At 47.9% G+C, this 27,154-nt stretch overlaps 1 protein-coding gene across 2 annotated transcripts in view; it reads left to right on the forward strand.

The window, feature by feature from the left end:
* RPS6KL1 (ribosomal protein S6 kinase like 1) overlaps window positions 1–27,154 on the forward strand; it is an 86,047-nt gene that overhangs the window by 22,520 nt on the left and 36,373 nt on the right. For both annotated transcript variants that reach the window (XM_085626740.1, XM_085626741.1), the window contains exons 3-7: window positions 897–1,021; window positions 1,398–1,490; window positions 13,126–13,173; window positions 22,516–22,648; window positions 23,314–24,570. In XM_085626740.1, the coding sequence (XP_085482866.1) occupies window positions 897–1,021; window positions 1,398–1,490; window positions 13,126–13,173; window positions 22,516–22,648; window positions 23,314–24,570 (1,656 nt within the window). The remainder of the gene's footprint in view (window positions 1–896; window positions 1,022–1,397; window positions 1,491–13,125; window positions 13,174–22,515; window positions 22,649–23,313; window positions 24,571–27,154) is intronic.

Consider the following 27,154-nt stretch of genomic DNA (forward strand, 5'->3'; position numbering starts at 1 on the left):
GATGTAGAATGGTACCCCTGCAGGCCTGGATACATAGACTTCACTCTCTGGTTCCACTGTATTCTGGGCTTGTGGTGATGTGTGTGAAGGGGTATTTGATGGAATGTTTCTCTGGTGCGCCTGTTTGCTTTGGGGTCTGGGAAAGGGGTATGTGCTGCAAGATGCTGGGAAGCTCTCGGGCAGCCATGCGCTTTACAAATCCCCAAAGCATAAGCAAATGTTACATCTCCATATATCCTTTTATATCCCTGCTTTCTCTACATGCTGGATAGTGGAGAAGAGTGGTGTAACTCTTCATTATCACAATGCTCTTTTTATAGTTTTTTAAAACAAAGGGCTTTACGATGGAGAAAGTTCCAAAGAAAGGTTTTGGGGTCTGTTAGATGTTATCCTTTCTGCCCATAGTGTCAGTAGAAACCCCCTCTTTTTTTCTTGGTGAAGTGCAGGTCGTAGGTTTGCAGCATTGCAACACCTATTTGCTCCTGTTTTATGAAGTATGGCACCGTACACTTGTGTGTCTGTCCACTATTTATTCTGAAGTTTTGCATAGGGTGGTGTGGAGGTGTCGAATGGTAAAGTCCTCTGCTCTTCCTGCTAATGTGCTTTCATTCTGGGTTTTTGGTTGCTATTGAGTGCATGGCAGGACCCGCGCATCTCTCCTGCCTGTCCTTCTGCATCCTTGTAGTGATGGAGCTGTAGGCAAGTGCAGGTTGGTGGCTCCCATATATTTATGCAGCACTTTTTTCAGTCTGACTGTTGAAAAGGGTCTATAGTGGTTGATGGGTGGTAGCACCCAGATCTGTGTTTTTTTTTTTTATTAAGCACCGTGTAAGGGGGTATGGGGATGCAGGATGTTTGACTGTCCTTACACTTCTCTGTGACTCTCCATTTGACAGTTGAATCGAACAAGGAGCGTCGTGAGGCAGTGAAAAGGAAGGTAGCGCAGTACTTAAAAAGAGCCGAAGAAATATTCAATTCTCACCTGCAAAAGGCTTTGGGGAATGGACTCTCGATTACAGAGGTAAGGCCACTTGGGTAAACTGTCAGAGGGCTGGAGAGGCCTCTTGCGAGAATGGGGTGATGGAAGGGTGGGGGTACATCAATGAAAACAATGGAGTTGTCGAGAACTCTGGGAGGAAAGGTAACTTGAGAAGGGCTCTTTCAAACATCTCTTGATCCAGAGGTAGGGTTCACTGCAAAGGATTCTGGGAAATAAACTAGTAGGGCTCCAAAAAATGCCTAGAAATCCATCAATGGGAACAAGCACAGTCTCGAGGACTTGGGGAACAAAACGAATGACTGCAAATGAAAATCAGCTGAAGTAAAGTATACTGAAGGGTGAGAAGGCATCACTTCTTTCTCACAACTAGTGACTCTTAACTTTTACTTCCTCACAGGGTTACAGCAGCCTGCGGTTTCGACCCATCAGAAACCTGAGCTCGCCCATCGAGCACCTGAGGATGTGCAAGGTCGTGGGAATCCTAGATAAGGTACTGCAATGCGGGATGGAATCCTAGATAAAGCACTGCAAGGCGGGATGGAATCCTAGATAAAGCACTGCAAGGCGGGATGGAATCCTAGATAAAGCACTGCAAGGCGGGATGGAATCCTAGATAAGGTACTGCAAGGCGGGATGGAATCCTAGATAAGGTACTGCAAGGCGGGATGGAATCCTAGATAAGGTACTGCAAGGCGGGATGGAATCCTAGATAAAGCACTGCAAGGCGGAATGGAATCCTAGATAAAGCACTGCAAGGTGGGTTGGAATCCTAGATAAAGCACTGCAAGGTGGGTTGGAATCCTAGATAAGGTACTGCAAGGCGGGATGGAATCCTAGAGAAGGTACTGCAAGGCGGGATGGAATCCTAGATAAGGTACTGCAAGGCGGGATGGAATCCTAGATAAGGTACTGCAAGGCGGGATGGAATCCTAGATAAGGTACTGCAAGGCGGGATGGAATCCTAGATAAAGCACTGCAAGGCGGGATGGAACCCTAGATAAAGCACTGCAAGGCGGGATGGAATCCTAGATAAGGTACTGCAAGGCGGGATGGAATCCTAGATAAGGTACTGCAAGGCGGGATGGAATCCTAGATAAGGTACTGCAAGGCGGGATGGAATCCTAGATAAGATACTGCAAGGCGGGATGGAATCCTAGATAAGGTACTGCAAGGCGGGATGGAATCCGAGATAAGGTACTGCAAGGCGGGATGGAATCCTAGATAAGGTACTGCAAGGCGGGATGGAATCCTAGATAAAGCACTGCAAGGCGGGCTGGAATCCTAGATAAAGCACTGCAAGGCGGGATGGAATCCTAGATAAAGCACTGCAAGGCGGGATGGAATCCTAGATAAAGCACTGCAAGGTGGGATGTAGTCTCATGCTACGGGTCACAAAGAGGAACTCTTCAGTGTTTCAAGGGGTCTCAGTGTTACAAGTGAAGGAATGGGAGTCACTGGAGAAATCTAGGGTTTATGACAAGCATGACTTGTCGTATAAAGATTTTGGGTCCCAGAGAATGTGTGTGGTACTACAAAAATGTAATTTAAGATTTACATGAAGCAGAGGGGGTTAAAAAGGACGTATGAGATGACAGGACACGTCTGAAGGGCATAAGGGAAACTGGGGGCTTATCAATGAAGTATCCGAGGCAAAGGTGGTTTACAGGAAAAGTTGGGCGCTCTCTTAAATCCAATCAATCAACCCTCATCGGCTCTAGACTGTCGGAGACAGAATGTTGAAACTTTGCATGATCTTGTGTACATCTGATCTGAAGGATAATAGGCCAGGAGGAACATATGTCCTACATATGTTTCCTGGACAAATATACATTGCATCTGTAAGGCCTCAACGTGCTTTGCAATAGGGAAAGAGAGGCTTCACCATACCTCATATTGTATTGTACTTTCCCAGGGATAACTCACCCAGACACCAAGCACATACATAGGTGTAAGCATAATTGTGACTTTGTATCTCTTGGTTAAATGTCAACTATTAGAGCTTTCATAGATTTCATTAATCCGCTATATCAATTGGTGACTGTGGAAACCTTTTGAGAGAGTATACTAAAACGGTGTTAATGTCTCTGACTCACAAACCCAGATATGTAAGTTATGGTTCGAGGCATATGAGCTGCAGATCACACACTAAGGATAAGATCGCCATCTGGGCTCGGATGATTGCAGGTTGTTGTTGTCTTCGGAAGAAGTCTTTGGTCACGAGATTGATGACTCCTCCCCTGGACAACAGTGCGCATGGGCATCCACTCCATCCTCAGATTGTTTTTTTCCGCCATTGGGTTCGGATGAACTTTTTTCCGCTCCAGCAGAAAACTTATAGCAATCCCTACAACTCTCATAACTTCAAAACTCGACGTCGAAAAAACCATATCGGACCGACTCCGGACGCGGCTGATGGAAAGGACACCTTTTAAAAAATGCCCCCAATGTGGAGCAAAGTTCCCTCATAGCGATCACCACGAGGTCTGTAATTTGTGCCTTTCACCAGACCACAACGAATCCAGCTGTCCAGCCTGCGCCGCATTCCGTTCGAAGGAAACCATCCGGGACCGAAGAGCTGGATGCCATATCATGGCCAAGCCGGTTCCGGAACCAGAAGACATCTTTGCACAGGACGTCCCTGACGATGACTCCGAAGATCTCCAAATCGTGTCCGAGGCCGACGATTCAGATCCGGGGCAGCCTGTGAGTACCAGCCCCCCTACCCCAACACCACCCAAAAAGACATTGGTCAAGACTCTGCCAACTGGGCCCAGTTGCGATCCAAAAACATCTTCTGGAGCCCTGCCCTCGGGCCCGGCTCCGAAGAAAAGTAAGCCTGCAGGTGGCTCGGGCTTGAGCAAACCTCATGTCATTGTGCCTATAATACCTTCGGCACCAAAGCAGGCTTCGGGACCGAAATCTCCATCGGGCCCGAAACGTCACTCGGTCCCGACATCTCCACCGGCACCGAAACGTTCTTCGGCGCCGAGGTCTCCACCGACACCAAAAGGCTCGTCGGCACCTAAAGGTTCTTCGGCACCGAAAAATCCACCGGAACCGAAAAGTTCTTCGGCACCCAAAACATCTTCGGTGCCAAAACACGTCCATAAAGTCCCGAAAAAGTCGGCGCCACAGCCGCCTTCGGACACTGAGGAACTCTTTCGACCTGATCCTAAGCAAATACGGATTTACATAAATCCAAACACTGGACATGTCACAGCGGTGCCCTACAAGAAAAGGAAGCTGGACTCACCACCTCCTCCAGCACCTCCAAAGAAGAAGGACTGTGCCACTTCACCCATACGTCCTTCCTCTCCTACATTACCTCCTATTCCATCCCCACAACCCCTACCGCCTGCACCTCTACCATCTCCTTCTCATACACCACCTCCACAGGATGATGATTATTTTGGGGGAGGGGGAGACCCAGATTTCTTTACTTATCCCACTGATCCTACTGATCCCTTTACACTCCCGGACACAGCACCAGTAGATGACTCGACTTACCCTATGCCTGATGTGCCTGACCCCGCTCCATACCCCTCGAAACCCTCCCCTCCTGATGACCATTTAGGGTTTGGTCAGCTTATTAACAGAGCAGCATCGTTTCATGGTGTCACCATGCACACCGACACTGTTGAGGAGGATTTTCTACTTGACACTTTTGAGCAGTCCCAGAAAACAGTCCACATTCTACCCATGATTAAGGGAGTGATCAAGCATGCCACTGAGGTTTTTAAAGACCCTGTCAGGGCCAGGGTTCTCAACCCCAGAATAGAAAAAAAATACAGACCAGCGCCACAAGATCCTGCGTACATCAAGGCACAACTCCCCCTAGACTCACTAGTCATCTCCAATGCCAGAAAAAGGGCCAACTCCCAAACAACCGGAGACACGCCACCCCCAGACATGGAGTCGAAACTCCTGGAGGCTTCCGGCAAAAGGGTTGCCGCTCAAGCGGCTAACCACTGGCGTATCGCAAATACACAAGCCCTATTGGCTCGTTATGATAGAGCCCATTATGATCAACTGGAGGATCTCTTGCAACACCTGCCTGAACCTTTCAAAACAAAGGCCACTGACCTCATACAAGAAGGCAAACTAATATCCAATGCCTCCATTAAATGTGCATTAGACGCAGCGGACACCGCTTCTAGGGCAGTCAACACAAGCGTATTGCTTAGACGCCACGCATGGCTGCGCATCTCCGGCTTCAAGCCGGAAGTACAAACCTCCATTCTTGCTCAACCCTTTAATCAGGAGCGACTATTCGGCCCGGCAGTGGACACTGCCCTAGAAAAAATGAAGAAAGATAATAAAACTGCAAAATCTATGGGAGCATTGCAGTCTACTCAACCCAGAGGCTCCTTTCGTCGCTCCTTTTATAGAGGAGCTTCCAAAAATGTGGGAACAGACAACTCTTCCACTTTCAAAACATCAGGTCAAACATCCCCTAACAAAGGATATTTTAGAGGAGGGTTTCGGGGAAACAATAATAAGGGACGGGGCAACAACAACAACACCCGTTCCTCTACAGCCACCAAACAGTGACTTGCCACCACTCCCCCCAGACCATTCCACTCCGGTCGGGGGCAGACTTCAACAGTTCCTACCTGTCTGGAATACCATCACTACAAACAGGTGGGTAAGACAAATTATCCAATATGGCTACTGCCTCGAACTCATAAACCCGCCCCCAAACATACCACCCAGACACCGTCCCATGACGTTTCACCACCTCACGCTGCTGAAACAGGAAATACAGTCTTTGCTTCAGAAAAACGCAATAGAACCTGTTCCACTACAACATCAGGGCACAGGAGTATATTCTCTATACTTCCTCATTCCCAAAAAGTACAAAACCTTGAGACCCATACTGGACCTCAGACTACTGAACCAGTACATACAATCAGATCATTTCCACATGATCACTCTCCAACAGGTCCTTCCATTACTTCAACAAGGAGACTTCCTTGCCACATTAGACCTCAAGGATGCATATTTTCACATCCCTATGCATCCCGCTCACAGGAAGTATCTACGATTCGTGGTAGACGGTCAACACTATCAGTTTACAGTTCTCCCATTTGGAGTAACAACTGCACCAAGGGTGTTCACAAAGTGCTTGGCAGTTGTGGCAGCATATCTCAGGAGACAACAAATCCATGTCTTCCCCTATCCGGACGACTGGCTCATAAAAGCCAATACTCTAGACAAATCTGTTCACCACACCCACCGCACTATTCAAACCCTGCACAACTTGGGATTTACCATCAACTATCCCAAATCTCAACTACAACCCTCCCAAGTACAATACCTGGGAGCCACCATAGACACAGCCAAAGCTGTAGCTTATCCCAGCATAGCCAGGATAGCCAACATACAAAGTCTGATCAAAACATTTCAAACACAACACTCTCTCCCTGCAAGAGTGTTCATGCAACTCTTAGGCATGATGGCGTCATGTATCTCCATAGTACCCTACGCACGCCTTCAAATGCGTCCCTTACTGGAATGTCTAGCACAACAGTGGAATCAGGCCCACGGACAACTTACCGATCTGGTGTTGGTGGACAGCCGCTCACTTCACTCACTGAAGTGGTGGAACACCATCAACCTGTCCAAAGGGCGGCCGTTCTTGGAGCCCCTTCCACAAGTTGTGCTGACCACCGACGCATCTCTCACAGGGTGGGGAGCCCACCTCCTTCAACACACCACTCAGGGACGGTGGACCACTCAACAAAAACAGTTCCACATCAATCACCTAGAACTTCTAGCGGTGTTCCTAGCACTAAAATCATTCCAAGTGCATCTCCAGAACAAAACTGTCCTTATCCGCACGGACAACATGACCACAATGTATTACATACAGAAACAAGGAGGGACACATTCTCTACAACTGTCCCAACTGGCGCAACAAATTTGGAGATGGGCGATTCCCCGGAACATCTACCTGCTAGCAGAACACCTCCCAGGGGTTCAGAACCAGGTGGCCGACCTCTTAAGTCGCCACACACAGCAGATACACGAATGGGAACTACACCCCAAAGTCTTACTCCCATTCTTCCAAAAGTGGGGACAACCAGACATAGACCTGTTCGCCACACCAGAAAACGCAAAATGCCCAACCTTCGCCGCCAGGTACCCACACCCGCGATCAAAGGGCAATGCAATATGGATGAACTGGTCAGGCAGATTTGCGTACGCTTTTCCGCCTCTCCCTCTCATTCCATTTGTGGTACGCAAACTGAAACAACAGTCGCTGACACTCATCCTAGTGGCTCCCACTTGGGCACGTCAACCCTGGTTCACCACACTTTTGGAACTATCGCTAGTTCCACATCAAAAACTGCATCTCTCCCCGGATCTCTTAACCCAGAACCATGGAGAAATCAGACACCCAGATCCTCAAACACTGAACTTGGCAATCTGGCTCCTGAAGTCTTAGAGTTCGGGTACCTCAACCTTCCTCCAGACTGTATGAATATCATTAAAGAAGCCAGGAGACCTACTACTAGGGCATGCTATGCTGCAAAATGGAAACGATTTGCCATTTACTGCGCTAACAATGACATACAACCACTGGATGCTTCCATCCAGAACATCATTTGCTATTTATTGCACTTGCAAAGATGCAATTTAGCGTATTCCTCTATACGTCTACATCTAGCGGCATTAGCAGCCTATCTGCAAAATAGACAACACCTGTCCCTCTTTAAGGTACCAGCTATTAAAGCATTTATGCAGGGTCTTAAAAGAATCATTCCTCCTAGGTTACCGCCTTCCCCGGTGTGGAACCTTAATATTGTTCTAACAAGGCTCATGGGTCCACCATTTGAACCAATGCACAAATGCGAACTGCAGTTCCTAACATGGAAAGTGGCTTTCCTCATCGCAATCACATCCCTGCGAAGAGTAAGTGAAATACAAGCCTTAACTCTAGAAGAACCCTTCCTACAACTACATCGGAACAAAGTGGTTCTTAGGACGAATCCAAAATTCCTCCCTAAAGTCATTTCCACTTTCCATCTAAACCAGTCTGTGGAACTGCCAGTCTTCTTCCCTAATCCAGACTCAGTAGCCAAGAGGGCACTTCATACCTTAGATGTTAAAAGAACCTTGCTCTATTACATCGACAGAACCAAACCCTTTCGGAAAACCAAGCAACTGTTTGTTGCTTTTGCTCCACCACACAAAGGCAACCCCATTTCAAAATCGGGTATCGCCAGATGGATAGTCAAATGTATCCAAATATGTTACCAAAAAGCTAAACGTACTCTTACCGTTCCCCCTAGGGCGCACTCCACGCGTAAAATAGGGGCCTCTATGGCATTCTTAGGGAACATCCCCTAAGAAGACATTTGCAAAGCAGCCACATGGTCTACTACACACACCTTCACTAAGCATTACAGTGTTGATGTGCAATCCAAACAACAAGCTTCAGTAGGCCAAGCTGTCCTAAAAACTCTATTCCAAACTGCTGCAACTGATACAGGTGATCACCGCTAGGGGAGACACTGCTATATAGTCTATCCTTAGTGTGTGATCTGCAGCTCATATGCCTCGAACGGAATATGCTACTTACCAGTATGCATCTGTTCTTGGCATGTAGAGCTGCAGAGCCACACACTCCCACCCACCTCCCCGGGACCTGTATCTGTTCCAGCATTGTCTTAATTAGACACTACACATGGACATCCTTTCTCTTTACTTCTTACACACTCCATCATTTCCCATCATGGCGAAAAACAATCTGAGGATGGAGTGGATGCCCATGTGCACTGTTGTCCAGGGGAGGAGTCACCAATCTCGTGACCAAAGACTTCTTCCGAAGACAACAACAACCTGCAATCATCCGAGCCCAACACCAGATGGCGATCATATCCTTAGTGTGTGGCTCTGCAGCTCTACATGCCAAGAACAGATGCATACTGGTAAGTAGCATATTCCTTACTTATTCCAACATCTGTTTTTTTATAGATACAAGCACCAGACGTTGTTGTCCAATTAAAGAAATCACCTTTGTTTTTGGTCATGGTTTCTTGAATATAATTTAATATTGTTTGGAATATTGTCTAATGTGAAACTTATTTCTCGTTTATTATGATTGCTCTTTTTATTTAACTGTGATTATTTTAATTATTCAGTGCTCTGTTAACCTACAGAAAGATTCATGCTATAGAAGAAAAAGAGGCAAGCATTGGCAAAGCCAGTTGATCTGGCTTTGATGTGCCAAAGCCTGTGAACACAGACATTCCCAAATGTATTTTTCAGATGTAAAATATTCTCTCATGCATTCCGCCGGAAGCACTTCTCAGAAGTTGGAATCGTACACCAAACCACCCATAGCATTAAGTGAGATAGTTACTGTTTTGAGTGGAGCGAAATGTGTATTGTAAAACATTGGTAACGATAGGTCGTGCATACAGCTTCCAAATACCGAAGTGTCCACTGTAAAGAAGGTATCCTAAAAAAACGCTCCAGCAGATCTGGACGGACACTTGATACAGCAGACACCAGTAGGAACGGCCCAGGCAATTGACAGCATGTCCGGCCTGGAGCCTGGCTATTGGTAGACAGCTGAGCACCTGAGCCTTTGTAGTTGTCTAAGATGTTAGGAACGGCCCAGAGCAAAGACAAGAGAGAAATGGATAGAGAGATCGAGTTACAGAGGGAGACATGAGGGGAGAGCAACAGCAAGAGAATAACGAAAAAGACAGGAAAAGGTAGACTAAATTCAGGGGAAAACATGGGGAGAGAGTTTAGGGAAAGACCGAGAAACAGATAGGGAGAGGCAGGAGAGAGCGATGTGGAGAGAGGGAGGAGAGAGGCAATGGGCGAGGGAGAGAGAAACTGAAAGACAGAAATACAGGGAGAGAGAGGAAGAAACAGAGAAGCAACAAGAAAGAGATGGAAACCGAGAAAGAAGCAAAAAGAAAGGAGGACAGGGTGGGATGGGGAGTTGGAGTTGGGTCCATCTGCCTTTGAATTCTGCTTTGTCTACATGTTTCTTTCCCTTTATCTCTATACCTGTCTGTGGGTCGATCTGTCATATCTATGGGGCTGATTTATGATTTGACGGACAAGGTACTTCCTTGAAAATATGTCAGAGTACCCTGTTTGCCAAAGTAATGGTCTACGCGGCCTATTTAGCATAGGGAGGGCCACCAGCTTTCTGTGGACAGAGCCCCTTTTGACTCCATCGATGGAAAGCCTCCTCTGACGGCCTGAAACACTAGGCGTTTATCGGAAAAAGGGCATTACATAGCCTACCCTAGTCAGAGTGGACGGTGTGATGGTTTTTTTCTGTCAGTCTCATAGCAATTTCTGGTTTTCAAAAAAACTTCTAAGTTGTATTTAAAAAAAAAAAAAACTTTTTAAAGTTCGATGGCGGCTATCAAAACTGACGGCGCCGTCCCCCAAACATTTTGTACCTTGACAGGGATCGCCTGATGGTGGTTCCTGTCAACGTACAGAGATTGCTGATGGGCCAGTGGTGATCTCTGAATGTGCCAGTCGCTAGTCCTTCAGGGTGGCAGATGTATTGTCCTCTGCCACCCTGACTGATGGGGTACCATTCACCAAACTATAGATCAGCTCACTTCTTCCTACCTGTGGCCATTTATCTGTCTGTCTCTTACATATCTATATATTCATATATCTAGTTGGCGATCTCATATCTTCCGATATCCATCTCTGTCTGTCTGCTCTGTCTACATATTTATATTTCATCTCCCTCACTATTATGTCTCCCCCCCCCCCCCCTCTTAATTTGTGGCTGTCACTATGTTTGTCTCTGTGCTATATTTGTATATATATCTTTGTATAAGACTGTGTCGCTCGGTCTGTCTGTTGTCTATCCAATTGCCTGTCTATATATCTTCCCCTATCAGTTTACCAGTTTCTCTAGCTGCCTCTGTCCATCTGTGTATCTCACTGCCTGCCTGTTTGTCTCTAAACCTATCTATGCCTGACTCTCCTTCTGTGTTTGTCCGTCTCTAAGTCCCTGTCTCTTTTTCTTCCTCTGGCATCAGTGTCACCCTTTCATTATCTTTACCCTTCCTTCTGCCTTCCAAGCCTTTTTAAATTGCAGTCTCTTGCGGCACTAGAGGGGCACAAGTGCATCACGGTCACAATGTCTCTGCATCTGAAGGGCGGCAGTCTCAACATAAATAAAGGAAGTAATGTGTTTACTTGGCATATGTAGTTGGCAATACATAGAATACCATAGGAGGACTTGGCTTTCAAACTATGATCGCGGTGCTACGAGGGAAGCCTGAGTCCTGAGGGTTTGACAAGGAGGGGTAGATGGGCTTTGCACAGAAGTATGGTACAGAGGTGGCTGGGAGTATTGGAAGAGTGACACAGGAGTAAGGTGTATCAGTGGCAAGTGGCCTTATATGTGATAGCAAATGTGAGATATGTAGGCATAGAGGATTAGATGGACAAGCACATGAGGTAGAAGGCAGGGCCGGGGTTGTATTAATGCATGGGTACTCACAAAAATGTTCCCGAGGGTCAAAAAGGTTTGTCTGTGGTGTGGCCGAGGGCCGCATTGATGCTAGCAGGGTGGCAGTATTGGAGGGGAGGTGGCGGTGTTGTCTACTGTTAGGTGGGTGTAGGGGAAGTGAAGCATGCACATCTATTGGCTGAACTGCATAATGTGTAAACCAGAATACCTGGGTCAATCTCGGCTTTCCCACTTTGTGTGATTCTAGACAATTGTTTTATTTCACTTTCCCTCCTTTTTTCTTCATTATCCCATATAAGAGGAACTTGAAATACATGACTTCGTGAATTCAGGACGTGCGCTGTACGAAACCTTCTCCTGTGTATGACTTAATAAACTATAATGTTGTCCATGTATAATAGCAACCCAGGCCACCCAAAGGGTGCATATAACAAGTAACTTGCCTCCTAATTCACTATTGCGATTGTTGTTAGTATGGGTGGAAGGAAGTAATGAATGTTTCTTAAATTCATGTTTGAAAAATATCACTTTAAAAAAAACACTTCTCAATGCACTGATATAATCTGATGTTGTAAGGTGAGCTGTATGCTAAAGAAATACACATTTTGAATTTTGAAGCTTTATCATATTTTTATAGATTTTAAAGACCAAGGTCCATATGTATGAAAATGCTCATTTGCGGTTCTCAAATAGCGATCTTTTGCGAATCGCTATTTGAGAATCGCAAAACCCTATGTATGTAGGATTTGCAATAAATTTTGCGAATCTTACATATTCCTTAATTGCGAATCGCAAATTGCGATTTGCAATTAAGGAATACCTCCCCATTCATTCCTATGGGCCTAGAGGCCCATAGGGATGAATGGGAAGACATTCTCAATTTGCGATTCCCAATTAGAGAATCGCAAATTGGGAATGCAATTTCAAGGGTGCCAGGGTGTCAAAAGGACACCCTGTTGCACCCCTGAAATGAGCATGGGTGCAGATGTGGCGCACATACATGCCCTAAGGGCATGTATGTGAGTCACATGGCACTTTGAAAAATGCATAAAAGTGCATTTTTCATAGAAATCGCAAATTACCACCAACTTAAAGTTGGTGGTAGTTTGCGATTCCTTAAGTCCAAATTGCACTTTTTGTGTGCTTTTTACATTGCATTTAAGGAATCGCAATTTGCGATTCCTTAAATGCAATCGCAAAATAGGGAATTGCAAAATTTGCGATTCCTTATTTTGCATGGGGTGGTTTGTGTCATACATATGACACTGCTGTTTTGCGATTGCAAATGCCGAAATTCTGCGAATTTCGGCATTTGCGATCGCAAAATTGCCTTCATACATATGGCCCCAGATGTCTTTAAAAATGAATGTGTTCCTAAAGTTAATTGGTGCAGGAAACCTTAGTTACCTCCTTTCTATAACTTCAACTAATCTGAAAACAATACTTGCATGTTTATTTAACATCTTTATAATAATAGGGCTGTTTTGAGTAAACGGGAGCCAATGCTGCTGACGACCAAGGGGCCGCATCTAAAGGTTAGGAGAGCCGCATGCAACCCCCGGGCCATACTTAGAGTATCACTGTTATTTTAATGATGCACGATATAATATAGATGTATTTCTCTCTCTAATGCATTTTATTCCTCGTTCTCTAGGTACAGTTGGTCCAGGACCCCTGCACAGGCGAGACCTTCGTCCTAAAGGTACCCGAGACTTCTTTCTAGTCACCCCTAACCTCACTCACCTAATTTTCAACTTGCCATTCACCTATCACACATCACTTAATCCTCACACCATCTAGATACCCTTTAAACATCCTCCTCTCACCCACCCTTGTTAATGCCATCCTTGTTCCCGCTATTTATCCACTAGCCACCCAATCTTGCATTCATCCATCCTCCCAACATACCTTCAATCTATTCTCCTTATATGTCCGTTCATCATATTTTAATTTTATCCTCCAACCCTGCTATCCATCTGTCCATCCTTTCAATCAGTCATGCATCTTGTCCACCTACCAACTTACTCTCCCATCCATGTGCTACCCTGTCCCCCATCAGCAGCCACAAGCCAGTGGGTAACCGCTTTAAAACCTGTTTGGGGTATTCTCTGAAAAGTCCTGGGAATATTTTTGTGGCATTGTATAAATGGGCATTATAGTTGGGTTACTTAATCTCTGCATGGTGTAAAGCAATACTTTGTGAGAATGGAGGTGAATAGTTTCAGACTTGTTATTTTGGGGGTTTTCTCTGTCTATTATCACTAACCATATTTTACCATTTGGCAAATCTATGAATTGCTTTTGTCGAAATCGCTAGTTTTGCTGTGACAAACAACGTATTGTGGTGCACAACGTTATCATACTCCAGCACCGATAAAAGCTGCTCCTGTAAAGCCCCCAACTGCTACTCATTGTATTGGCCTCAAAAGGATCTAAGGCTAAGTAAGGGGGTAATTTAGAGTTTGGCAGGATGAGAAAACCTGACGGTGCACCAAGCCTTTCCAAGGTCACTGAACCCCCACTCCATTGAGAGGGCTGAGTGCTGCCAAGGTTCAGATGAAAGAGGCTCAGCTGTCAGAAACCTCTTCATGGCCACGCGTCTGCCAGAGGGTTGCTGCAGCCAGGGCATCAGATGTGACATTTTAGAGGTGGGCATTCCAACGCTGGTGACGCATGACGGCCTTGGGCCTTAAAAATCACAGAGCATCCTCGCAGAGGGAGAAAATTCCCTTTGAGTGAGGGCAATTGATTTATTTTGTTTTAGTAATAAACCAGGGTTTTTTTCCCCCCACCTTTACATGTTTGGTAAAAGAGCTCAGGGCCATCCGTGGATTCTTTTTTGCCAAAATTATCCCAGGCTGACTTGGATTTCCTAGTACAGCAGGCTGGGCTCTGTCAGGCGGGAGGTGGTATTTGCCTGGCTGGTGGGCCTCCCTCTTCCCTCCTTAAGTCTTCAGGGGAAGACTGGCATGGCTCCCAGTCACCGGACTGATTAGGTGAGCATCCATCAAGGAAGATTAACCCTTCTTCCTTGTGCATCTCTGTGGAGTCACTGTAGCAGATGGCGACTCGGCCCACATGAAATACGCATATAGATTTAAAGCGACTCAGCAACCACTGGCAACATTCTGGCACCACTGCACCTAGAGGGAGAGGCAAGACTCATCCCCTAGTTGACTGGGGACCCTGTGCCCAGAGTGACAATTGGACATAAACCTATAGCTCAGTAGTGTAAGATGAACAGGAGCAGATGTTGCCCTTGATCCAACTTTTGCTTATGGGCATAGTAGAACCTCCCTTTATCTGTAATAATTGGTTCCAGGTGAACCACACCATCAGGTAGAAAATGATTGTTTCACCCAGTGCCTTCGGTCCTTGTACCTAGCCGGCTTTGAGCGTGGCCATAGATGGTGACCTTCATGAGGAAGGTGCGGAGGCTTAGGTATGGTCTCTGCATGTTTCAGAGTAGCCAAGATTAGGGACTCTCCCCTGGTTGAACCGTCCCCATCGACCTCCTCAGTGCCCCTCTAGTTGACTGCAGCGGCCTCTACAAATTCAGATTGCCTCACGATAAAGAAGTCTCCTTTGTCCTTTATGGCTTTCCCTCCTTTGGAGGTCTAAAGGCTCCGCCTGCCAGCACCATCAACTTTATTAACACCAAGAGCAAAGAAGAATACACCAAAGCATAACTAGTTCAGCTGTTTTCCGCCATAAGCAAGGCTTTGTTATAATGTTTGAGTACACTACCGGAGCAAAACACAGAAGCAAGATTTCATAAAAAGCTTAATAGCCTAAAAGGTGTAGGCTTCGATTAGCTTATCATAACTAGATCCTTACGTAAATTCATTTTGAGTATCTGCCATGCTTGATTCATCCTAAAATAATACTTCACAAGATGATAGTGAAAAATAACTCTATCCCTTTATATCATATTCTCCCTAAGACTAGTGGTAATTTAAGTTTTAGGGTGCTCCTAATTTGTTAGAGACCTTGCGTTTGGCTGCTATCATTGCTTGTCTTACTTCTGTGATGGGACTTGTCCATGTAAAACGGTATTCTGTATCTGTTCTCTTTCAGCTCTCATTCCTCACTCTTCTAGCCTCACCTGATAGGTTTGTTATGCACATACTGCTAAACTACGGAGTCCTGACCGTTCACCTTAGCACTGCTTACCTCAGGGTCCATCTGTCACCCAGCAACGCTCTAAGTGAGCAATGGAAGCTGGTTCACTGAAACAATTCTGTGGTCTCAGGAACATGGGACCTCTTTCAAGGTAAGCCTGTAAGAGGCCCCAGGAAAATCTCCAAATGTAAGAGCTACCTATGCCTAACTTTAGATGGGTGTACAGAACTACTGCAGCTCCTGGCCTCTTCCCCTCTTGCTTCCCCCTCCTCACGCGCTGACTCTTCACCGCAGCACTGAACATTCTAAATGATGATATCACTGGAGGCATCAGCTCTGGCTGGCCCTGGAACATTCTACACAACAGCACATACGTATATCTCAATCATACAAATAAGTAAATAATGAAAAATTATTCATGTGTAGGCTCTGGAATTGTCGTCCTCATGGGCACTATACAAGGGGAATATAAAGGTCTCTAAATATAAATCTTTTGACTGTTTAGCATCCCTGAGTCTAGTTGAACACGTTTCCTATCTGCTGTGGCGTTGGTTAAATTACTGTGCTACTTTGAATAGTCAGAAGTGTTCTTTTAGGTAACCCCTCCCAGGCATGCGAGTTCGCCCCTCCTTTGTGGCCTTACTATGCAGCACCCCCCTTGCATTACTCGGGGACAAAATATTATGGGCCGCAGTTTATTTTCAAGAATCATGGATCGTACATTTCGCAATTTCTGGTTGGTCATTCGAAAACCCAAGTTTATTCCACATTACATTTATCATTGCAAACATTGATCCACTGGTTTGTTTCTATTTCCGGTTGACTGCACTGGCCCTGTGCGAGAGCCCTTTTAAGCAGGTGTCTCAGTGTCCTGCGGATTCTATGCTTCACTTGCTACGGAGTTTGTGGGCAGCCGTCAGACGCGGCCCAGGCTGCAAGTGCTGTTCCGCTCACCCTCAATCCTTGCTGACCACCCTCCTGCTCCCAGTGCCTCTGCCTTGTGGCATCCCAAGAATACTGTTTGAGCAGCTCTTTTACTCTGGCCATCATTGTGTGCTGTCATCTGCCCCCTGTGACCCTGCCGTGAGGCATCACAAGTACACCGTTTGAGCAGCTCTTCTACCTATGTTGCTCTTTCTTCTGTGCATCTTTCTGGGCTGCCTCTGCCGTGCTGCTGCTGGTTTACTGATCGGGGGTAGCTGCCCGCTTAGCACTCACTCATGAGAAACTCACATATTTTAGGACCCCGACTATGTTAAGTAGGAACATATCCATTCCTACCCCGGTCAAGTGTACCCCATCTTTTAAGTGGTAGCCTAGTGTCTTAAGTTTGATCAGCTCGTGCTGCAGGAAGTCCCAACCGTTCGCCCTACTTATCTTAGCCATGATGATATTTAGCTTATGCTTAGACTTGTCAATTGCCCCCTGGTTGATTGCCTCTTTCCAGACCCAGCAGGCGATCAGTTTGGACCATGTGAACTCTGCTGGGCAAATCAGTCTCGTCAGTGCCACCATTTCCCCTTGCAGTTCTCTCCCTCCACTGCTTGCCAGGTCATTTCCTCCTAAGTGAATGACCAGGCATCGGGCCACTCACACTGCTGCAGTGCCTCCTGCACCACCAGGAGCATCTGGGCCCACTTCATGCTTGATTGTCCCAGCCATGCGTGAGAATAGCGGCCTGGCAGCGAAGGTTCTCTGATCCATGTACTCCTGCATGAGACAAACCCGGCAGCATGCCCTGTCCTCAATACAGTTGATCCTTGTGTGTTTTCCCTTGCCCGCCTGGTCCGTCTTGGACCGTCTTGGGTGTATACCATGTACCCCTGTCCTATGTGTAAATCCTCTGTGTGCACACATTCCGTCCCGAGATTCCCTCTGGCTGGGGCTACTAGCTTGCTGATTCTGTAAGCCCCGAAGAAGGCTAGTGCAAATGCTGCTTTAAATAGAGCCACTTTGTGATTTCCTGTGCATAAACCTTTCCACATGCCCAGTACCAACTTCAGGACCGCAAAATCAATGGGCCTTCTTTTGTCACGATCCCTGGGCTGAAGCCTCCTCCAGCCTTTCACCGCTGTCCTACAGAAAAATAACCCTGCTAGGTCCCTCTCCATGGCCAGTCTTGCGTAGTGTTCCACTGTGCTAAGATGTACTTGGGCCCTCTACTTGTTCTTCCCGCTCTGGAATACCCAATCAATGAAAGCTACAACCTCAGCTGTGTGAGTCCTGGTACTAAAGACCTCCCAGCACTTACGATATTTCCTCTTCGTTTTGGGGGCCAGTGCATTGTTCACCAGCATCATTATTCCGTGTCCACGAGGTCCCATAGGTGTCCGGGAACCAGAGTCATGCTGTGGTCTGCATGGGGTTGCCAGCTCCCTGAATCTGTCCCACTAAAAATGAGAAATTGCATCGGCTATTGAATTCGCCACCCCTGCTATGTGCCTGGGCCTCACTGCTATGTTTATACCCAATTGGCAGCTGACTAAATGTCACAGGAGCCTCACCACTGGCGGGCATTTTGCTGTTCCCAGATTAATTGCCTGTACATCTACATGATTGTCTGACCACAGCGTGATCTGCCTGTTTGCCCACATTGTAAAAGCCACTATAATAGGGAAGATCTCTAGGGGCCTAATGGTGCCTGTGACCCCTGAGCTGTGCCAGCTGTGTGCCCATTGTGATGCTGACCATGCGAAGATGGCCCCAAAACTGTGACTGCCAGCTGCATTCGTGAAAAGCTCCAGTTGTTCGGACGTTACCCAGGGTTCTCGCCACATGAGCTTGCCATTGAACCCGGCTGGAAAGGTATCCCACTACTATAGGTCCTCCATCACCCCTTGTGTGAGGGGCACCCTAAGATGCCTCTTCGTCATCCCTTTGGTCAAGCATGCTAGCCTCCTGGTGAAAGGTCTCCCAGCTGGGATCACTCTGTTTGCAAAGTTCAGTTTCCCTAGTAGCTGCTAGAGTTTGCCAACGTCGCCTTCCTTTTTTGCTGCAGTTGTCCTATGATGTGCCGCACTCCGCTATCTTGTTGCTGGGCAGCCTGCATACGCCCTCTACTGAGTCCAGCACAATTCTCAAGAATGATATCTTGGTGACTGTGCCCTCCATTTTTCCTGGCGCCAATGGGACTCCCAGCTCCTCCGCCAATCCTTCAAACTGAATGAGTAGTTCTGCACATTCTCCTGACCCTGATTTGCCAATGAACAGGAAGCCATCCAGGTAGTGTATGCGCTCTCCCACCAGGTCACGTGTCCCCAGCGCCCACTCTAGGATGCTGCTGAATGACTAAAAGTAAGCGCATGATATTGCGCACCCCATAGGTAGTCATCTGTTGTGGTAATTCGCCCCATCTAATTGAAAACCCAGTAGATGGTAGCTGTGTGGGTGTACCGGCAGTAGGGGAAAAGCGGACTCTATATTTGTTTAGGCTATCAACTCCCCTCTTCCCATCTGCTTAATCAAATCCACTGCATCGTCCTGCGAGGCGTACACCACCGGGCAGCTGTCCTACTCCAACCAGTCATTTACTGAATGTCCTTGTGGGTGTGACAAATGGTGCGTGAAGCTGAATTTACCCACCTCTTTTTGTTGGTACCACCCCCAACGGGGATACAATGAGATTTTTTTTTTAAGGGGGGGGGGCGCTGAAAGGTCCCCTGCTCTACCCACTGGACCTCCTTTCCTACGTTCTGCCTGGCTACCTCAGGCTTTTCCTGCATGGATTTTAGGTTGCGGCTAAGCGTGGGCCCTTGTAAGGTATGGGAAACCCGTATGTGAAGCCATCCACCAGTAGCTGTCTTTATTTTTCCTTTGGGTAATTATTCAGTAACGCCACTAATCTTCTGATTCTGATGGGTGAGTGTCCCTTCCTCCTTTCGTTCGCTTCCCCCTCTGCGATTGCTCGCACCCCTTGCTATTTTCTATTGCCATGCTCTCTGCTGTCCCCTGCTCCTTTCGCCTGTTTGCAGTGGGCTGCTGGGTGTTTGCCGTCGCAGTTACTACAACTGTGTTTAAACCTGCTGGCGTGTCCCCACTTACACTCGTCTTTGTTCTATTACCAGCATGTAGCCGTGCACCCCTTCCCAGTCTTTCCCTCTGGGGGGGGGGCCCTCGATTTGTTGCCCTGCCCCTGGCCTTCAAATTTTTCCTTTAGGCCAGAGGGACATAAAATTTGTTCGCGCCCCTACACTGTCCGTGGCCTCCACCATGTGACGCGTAAAACCTTCTATGTCTTGGTGACCCCATTCTATGACCGACTATGTCTGCATCTTTTCCCTGAATCCCTCATCCTAACCTAACGCAACCAAGCTTCCCCCTGGTATTTCTATTGTGCCTCATGCACTTTCTGTTTGTGTAAGAACAAGGCAATTGCGCTTTGCGGAAACTTTTCTGTGAAAGATGCACGCCAAGGTACTAAAGGCCTGCAGCCAATTTTCAATTTACCTCTCTATCCTGGGTTTGTGCCTATCCCTCCTGTCCTCCTTTTTGTCATGCTCCGTTAGATCCAACCCTGCTTGGCACACCTCCAATAAGCCTGTCTGGGTTGCCTTGGTCAACCATCCCCTCATCTGTGTTGTCCCCGAGCCTTGATTCTCTGGGGCTCTCAGTGCTTCTGCTAGCCCCTGTCTTTTTGAGTACTGCTTGGTTTGTCCCTTTTCTCCCTGGCTTCCGCCTTCCCATCATACCTGGGTGGTGCCCTGTGTTGAACTGCGAGCCTGGCCCTGCCAATGGCCACCATGGCATACACGAGGGTGGGTGCCGCTGGGAGGGAACATGCCTCCAGGCCTCACCCTGTCCCTCCCTCTGATTTGCTGGCCAGAGGCGCCTTGTAGTTGGTAACTCCCAATTGTGTCCTGTGGTTGGCAATGTTCCCTGGTGCCCCTTCACTGCCCTGTTGCCCCTTCACTTTGTGCCTGTTGCTCACCATTGATCAGCCCTGCGCCATAGTTTGTCGAGTTCCCTTTCCCCCTGGGGGCCAACATTGTAGCCACAGTATGGAGCTTTCGCTGCAGTACCCTTCTGGTTTACTGCTCTCTCCCTCGACCATCAGTGCAGGTGCTGTGCTTCTGCCGCAACCGTCCCGTCCTCCTCTGGGCGGGCCTACGTTAACCGTCTTTCGCAAGCAGGAGGCTTTCGCCCCTGACCCCCTCCCCCCCACCCCCCCCCCCCCTTTGCCCAATTTGGTGGGGGCCGTCGTTCTGGCTCCATGCTCCTTTCCACCAGGCCTTGGGGGAGGGAGGGGGGTCTGCATCCAGTCCTGCTTTCTTCCTTTGTGCTTGCTTGGCTCGGTTTGCTGGCCTCTCCTCCAGGTCCCCATTAATTTGTTTATCCATCCACATTTTTCCTTTCATGGCCACCAAAGCCCTTGTTTTCTCAAGGAGGACTTGCAGATCGTCATCCAGCTCTGGGACAGCTTCCACCCGCGGCGTGACCTGTTTCCCCTGCCGTGGTCCCGCCTCCTCCTCTTGATCAGCTTCCTCGCGGAAGCGCGCCAACCTTTTTCTTTGCCTGCCGGCCTCCCTCAGTCTTCCCGCCATGTTCTACTGCCCCAATGAGCCTTCTCCGGTTTGCTTTGATCTCAACTTGTTCAGGTGGGGCCGCCGCTTTGCACCACTACGATCCCGCTTTGCTGTTTATGCCACGTCCTATCAAGCGTCGCAGCTGAGCGCTCTTTACCCTGCTCGGTGATGCGCCTCTTCCCCGCTCGTGTCCCGCCTTCCGCTGCTGCCTCGCTTCGGTTGCCAGGGGGTTGGAGAGGCACACTCCGCTGATCCGGGCAGTCCGTGTACGGGGCACAACCCCGCCGAGTTCCCTGCCCCGCTCAGGGAGGAGCTGTTGCCCTGCTGTTGACCCTCACCTGTAGCGCCGTTCTGTTTCAGTGGGCGTTGGGGGGGGTCTGCAATGCCTTGCTCTGCTTCCCCGAATCGCCTTGGTGTTCTCTGGTGATCTGATGACTGCTCACCTCCCCACGATACTCCCCGCGGCGAGAATAGGTCCCCCCGCCGGCGTCGTCCACAAGCTTCCTGGGGCATAGGTCAATTCCCCCACCGGCATCGTCCACGATCAACAAAGGTTAGGATACCGAGGCCAAGGTGGGATTCTTTGTGGACAAAAGTGGGGCCCGTGCCCACCTTTTGACCCCTTAGTCCACTCCGCCCTCCTTCTGTCATTGGCGGTTATAAAGGATGCACCCAATCTTTGTTTGTTTCAGGTGCTCCCGCTGCCGTTAGGCGTTCCATGCTGGCCCCTATTGGGTCCCGCTTCGCCTTCCCAGCCCGTGCCTTTTCTCAGTTATAAACAGCTGTGTATCGATTCCTGAAGTGCATTAGCAAAGGCTGCTACAAGAACGGATTGGCTCATGTTATTGACCTCTCTTCGCAAGACACACTGGTTGGCTGGCACACTGGCTGGATGCACCAGATGAGGATTGGTTGCAAAGTATAACCCACCAATCTAGTGCCAGAGAAAGAGGAATAAAATAAATGCTCTGTGAACCTCTGGTAATGTCGACCAGGTATTCAGGTGGAGGCTGAAGTCTGGCTGCATGTATGCATGGCCGTTCTTGTATTAGGCTGTGGTTAGTGTATAGTCGCAGACAAGAAGAGACTGAAAAAATTAAGGTTATCACATGAGTGTTGCTAATTTGCATGAGGTATTGAGACCCTGTGGGATGCTGAGATTTTCCTCTGAGTCAATCTCACACAGAATGTGTGATACTTGGGAAGAAGGCTGCAGGTAATGATCGAGGTGCATAGATAGTAGCGCTTGTTGGCTCAAATCCTGGCTAGAGAAGGGTGCTGCAGGCAAGGATGTATGTGGGAAGGCCAGGAGTGTAATAGGGAAAGGTTTAGGCTAGCAGCAGTACCTCCTCATTATGTGCTTGCTTTGTCCAGTGATGGAATTTTCTTGTGTCTTGCAGAGTCTCCCCAAATCACTTGTGGAACGGCGGGAACAGCAGACCATCATTCCACAGGGAGTTCCATACATGGTGAAGCTCCTGCGGTATTATGTCAGTGAGGACTCCATCTTCCTGAGGCTTCAGCGTGTGCAGGGTGTGTGTAACTAATAACTGACGTCAGATAAGCTCTTCATTTCCATCTACTCTGCTCATAGCCTACAGACTCCTTATTTGCACATCACATCAGGTTACTAACTTCTCTCTCAGCACTGTTGCTCCATTTCTATTTCCTGGGTCTTTTCCAAGGTCGTACAGTCCTATCTTCACTTCCTCTGTTGACGCATTTGTTGGTTTTCATGTGAAAAAATATCTTCAACCATTGTTGCACCTGACCCCTGCTGTCACAAGATTATATTGTGAATTTTTAGTCCTGAGCCCCCTCTCAGCTACATATTGTAAAAACTTCTAAACCCCAAATGGTCACTGGCTCACACGGTCATTCACTCCGTCATTCACTCCGTCACTGACCTGCTACATCATCTAAATTCTGTTTCGCAGTCTTATTCATTGTCTCAGTTGTCAAATGCTCATGTGCTCATTCATTCACTAATTCTCAGATGCGTCAACTCATTCATTCCACCTTTCACTCATCATCTGCTCTTTCACACTGTACCACTAGGCCATTCTCTGACTCCCACGCTCCCTAAATAAGTCTTCTCTATGCTTTGCATTATATTTTCCCCTTCCCCTTCTCAAATTTGAATTTTGGCTTTACCATGTTCTAATCCCCCTCATCTCTTCTTTTCCTCTCTTATCCAGGAAGCAAGCTCTGGTCACACCTCCGCCGACAGCTTCATCCAGACATGGAACGGGGGAAGGAATACCCAGAATGCTCCAGTCCTTTCAGAAAAACCATCAAACTTAAGAACAGTTACACCACACCCAGCATGAGCTCCCGACTGGAAGAGGGAGGAAATTGGTGGCACTGGGAGTCGAAGGGTACTTGGGATGGATGCAGTGAAGCTATGGCAGACGGCAATATGTCGTCTCCTACAAGCGTTCATCTGAGCCCAGGACCCAGCCAGAGTCCTGATTCTAACCAGTCCTTCTGCTGGGATGAGCGTTCCAGTCAATCCTCTTATCAGGAAGTATCAGCGGACCCATATCTTGATGGCCGTGGGTCATATAGCAGTATTCCATCTGGCACAGTCTGCATTGGCCCGATAAATAACATTAGAGCGACAGCCCAACGTCAAGGATCAAGGTTGATTACTGTACATCCCACTTCCATTACAGCCAATGATTCCCATTTAAGCCAAAGAGAGCCTACTAAAGAGAATGGTTCCATAACCCAAAGTTGCCAGGATCTCTGGTCACCAGAGTCGCAGGCGCTTGTGGATAGCTTTAGGAATCTACAGGGCAAGGTTCCTCTCTTGGATCACCATTGTCCCAATGGGAGATTAATACAGGACACAATTCCTGGGCCAGATTGTGGACCCAGGCTACCTGCTGTGGCAAACATAACAGAAATGCATCAACCGAACCCTAACATGGTGGAAAACCAGAATACACTGTGCCTTGGAGCCAAAGACCCAGATGAGGGCAACACTACCAATGGCAAACCCTTGGGGGACAAACCATTGGATTGCACTGAAACTCACTGTACATTGTTGACAGACCAGCACTCAAAGGACTTAAGTGGGAAAGAAGACAAGAAGGTTCTCTCAGGGTCAACAGCTGGGATGCTTCCAGCAAAGATTGAGCACAGAACTATGTGTGCCTTAGAGGCACCGGACATGAAGGTGCCTGCCTCCCTAGGGCAAGAGGTGCGCACTGGCACACGATTGGTTTCACCTGATGCCAGTCCGGACATTGAAGTGGATGGCTGGTGTTTTGTGTCAGCCCCTCCACCATCTGCAGCAGAGTCGAGGAGAGGAGCACAGGGGCCATGGGGCCTCTCCGAGCAGCAGATTCAGCTATGGGCATCTGAAATCCTTCTGGCCTTGGAAGGTTTGCACCAACAGGGGGTAATATGCCAGGATCTGAACCCCAGGAATGTACTACTGGATGACACAGGTGTGGAGGAGCTGGGACCTCGCAATTTATATATCAGTTGTAGGCAGATTGGGGAAATGTACACCAATACGTATCAGGTAAAACTGGGGATGTATAATGTAGTGTCAGTTCCAGGGAAATAAACTAGGGATGTTGCATATAATAGCACTGAGGGTATACTCTTGGAATGACCCACTTAGATTCACTTCCAGGGACAACCCCTCAGGATGTGTTGTATAACTATGTTAATAGGGGCTGATACTTGGAGTGTATTATAAAGAGTCACTATGGGGAAGTTTGCGTATGTCAGACTTTTCCTGGGCTCTATTAACAAGGTACAGCTATTTAATCCAGCAGACTGCCCAGAGAATTCAGTGCAATACTGCTGCTCATATGCAACTTAATGGTCCAGTTGCTATGTCTGAAGAGTCACTCCAAGCTTGGTTATGATTGTTTGTGAGGTGGAAACACAAGGCAAAGGTTTCTCAGAGTTGGGGAGGTGTGTATTGACAGAGAATTATGCAGAAGTGCAGTATCAAATTTGTGTGGTCGAGCTAATAAAAAAATAGTTCTTTAGTTGCCTTAAAATGATTAACATAATCAACAATACTAAGAGTTCAAACTGATGCTATAAGTGTAGGAAGCTGGCTCCTTATGTAGGATACCAAAAAGAGTTATACTGTGTAAAGAGTCCAGGTATCACTTATACGTGGACAGGGGCTTGCTCTTGCAATTCCAAGGTGCTCTCTTAGGGGTGTAGTGTGGTCGAGCAGCCTTAGGCTTATCAGAGGGGAGTGTAGACATCTACGATACACACACAGTCAGTAAATGGTACACACGACTCAATAGGAGATCCACATTAATTTATAAAAATAACACTTATCTTTTTGTAATATTTGGCACCAAGATCAACGAGATCAGGCGAGTACGTTTTGAAATAGAAATGTTTGTAAGTTTCAAAAAGCGACAGAGTACAATTTTCAGAAGCAGTAATGTTATCCTATAGAGGAAAGACATATACTGCAAACAGTTACTTCACAGTGAGTTACAGGACCAATCTTCAGGACTTAAGGTGAGTACAGGGCCTGGTCCAAGGCAGCACTAACAGGCCACCTTGGGCAGCACTGGGGCGGCCAGGGTGTAGGGGTGCAATACAGCGTTGGGTGCCCCATGTAAGTCAATGGGGATAGGTCCAGTCACAAAGTTGATGCAGGTGGGGACTGGGAAGGGGGGGGGGGTCAGTCATACTGAACCAACAAAAGGGCTCGGGTGTCACAGTGGTCAGGGATGTAGGGACACCGCTCCTCTTCTCCACTGGCCGGGGCGACCGGGTGCAGAGGTGTTCTGAGGCGTTGGGTTTTCGTCACTGGAGACTTGCAGTTGGGGGGGGGGGAGGCTGCAGGTAGTGTCGGGAAGTCCACAGTTGGCAAACCCAAGATGGGCTTTGTGTCTTGAGGGTCTGGGGACCACGCTGGCACCGTTGGCCCACTTCAACTCGAACTAGGTGGTTCGGGTGCTGTGGTGCTTTCCAGTGTCGGGTTTTGGCAGTTGGGAGTCCTCACAGGTCTCTTGGGGTGCCTGCAGGATGCAGGGAAGCAGCTCCGCTCCCCCACAGGAGTTCCTGAGCCTTTGGTGAAGGGCTGGCAGTCCTCCCAGGTTTTTGGAGGTACAGCAGCTTACAGATGAGTCGACTTTGGCACAGTGGTCAAGGACAGCAGGCAGGCCAGATGGGTTGGCGCCAAGTCAGTAGCTGTTCCTCTGTTCTTGCTATTGCAGCTCTTCAGGGTCCGTCTCCTTCTTTCAGGTTGGCAGGAACTGATTTCTGGTGCCAGGGCTCCCCTAAATGCTAGATTTAGGGGACTGTAGGTTATTAGGCAATTGGCTACTTACCTCTCGGGTCACTAGGCCCCCTATATGACCACTACCTGTGGGAAGTGGGCATAACCCTTTCCTAGAGTCCCTAATTCTGCCATCACATAGATGGCAGACTTTTACATTTCTTATCCACATCAGGTAGCTCACCTTAGGGGTGGAACTAGCCTGAGGGTGATAGGTTCGGTCACAAAGTTGATGCAGGTGGGGACTGGCGGGGGGCGGCGGAGTTAGGCTGAACCAACAAAAAGGCTCGGGTCTCACAGTGCTCAGGGAAGTAGGGACACCTTTGCTCCTCTTCTCCACCTCTCTGACTACTAATTTTCCCACCTGTCCAGTTGCCAAATGGGCGCTGGTCAGTGGGGTGGCATCCCTCTGAGAGAAGCTAGATTTGCATAGCAAAGGTGGCAGGCTCTTTGAAGCCCCCTGCATTGGAATGCAAATTTACAGATCATCCTGTTGGAGGGGGTGTAAACACCCTCCAACAGACAAGTTTTGTTCCTGACCTCTTGAGAGTGTAGGCCTTCAGCCCTGGGGGTCAGAAACTTGTCTGGGGTGGCAGTCTGGTCATGACCAGCCAGCCAGCACACTAGTAGTTGGTAGGTTTTCAGGGAGCACCTTTAGGATGCCCTCTTGGTGCATGTATTCATAAATCCACCACTGGAATCAGTGTGGGTTTATTAATACAAGATGTTTGATCCCTAAAATCCTTGGTTTCAGTGAAGCTGTCATG

This window comes from Triturus cristatus, chromosome 9 (genome assembly GCF_964204655.1).
Source record: "Triturus cristatus chromosome 9, aTriCri1.1, whole genome shotgun sequence".
NCBI classification, from domain to species: Eukaryota; Metazoa; Chordata; class Amphibia; order Caudata; family Salamandridae; genus Triturus; species Triturus cristatus.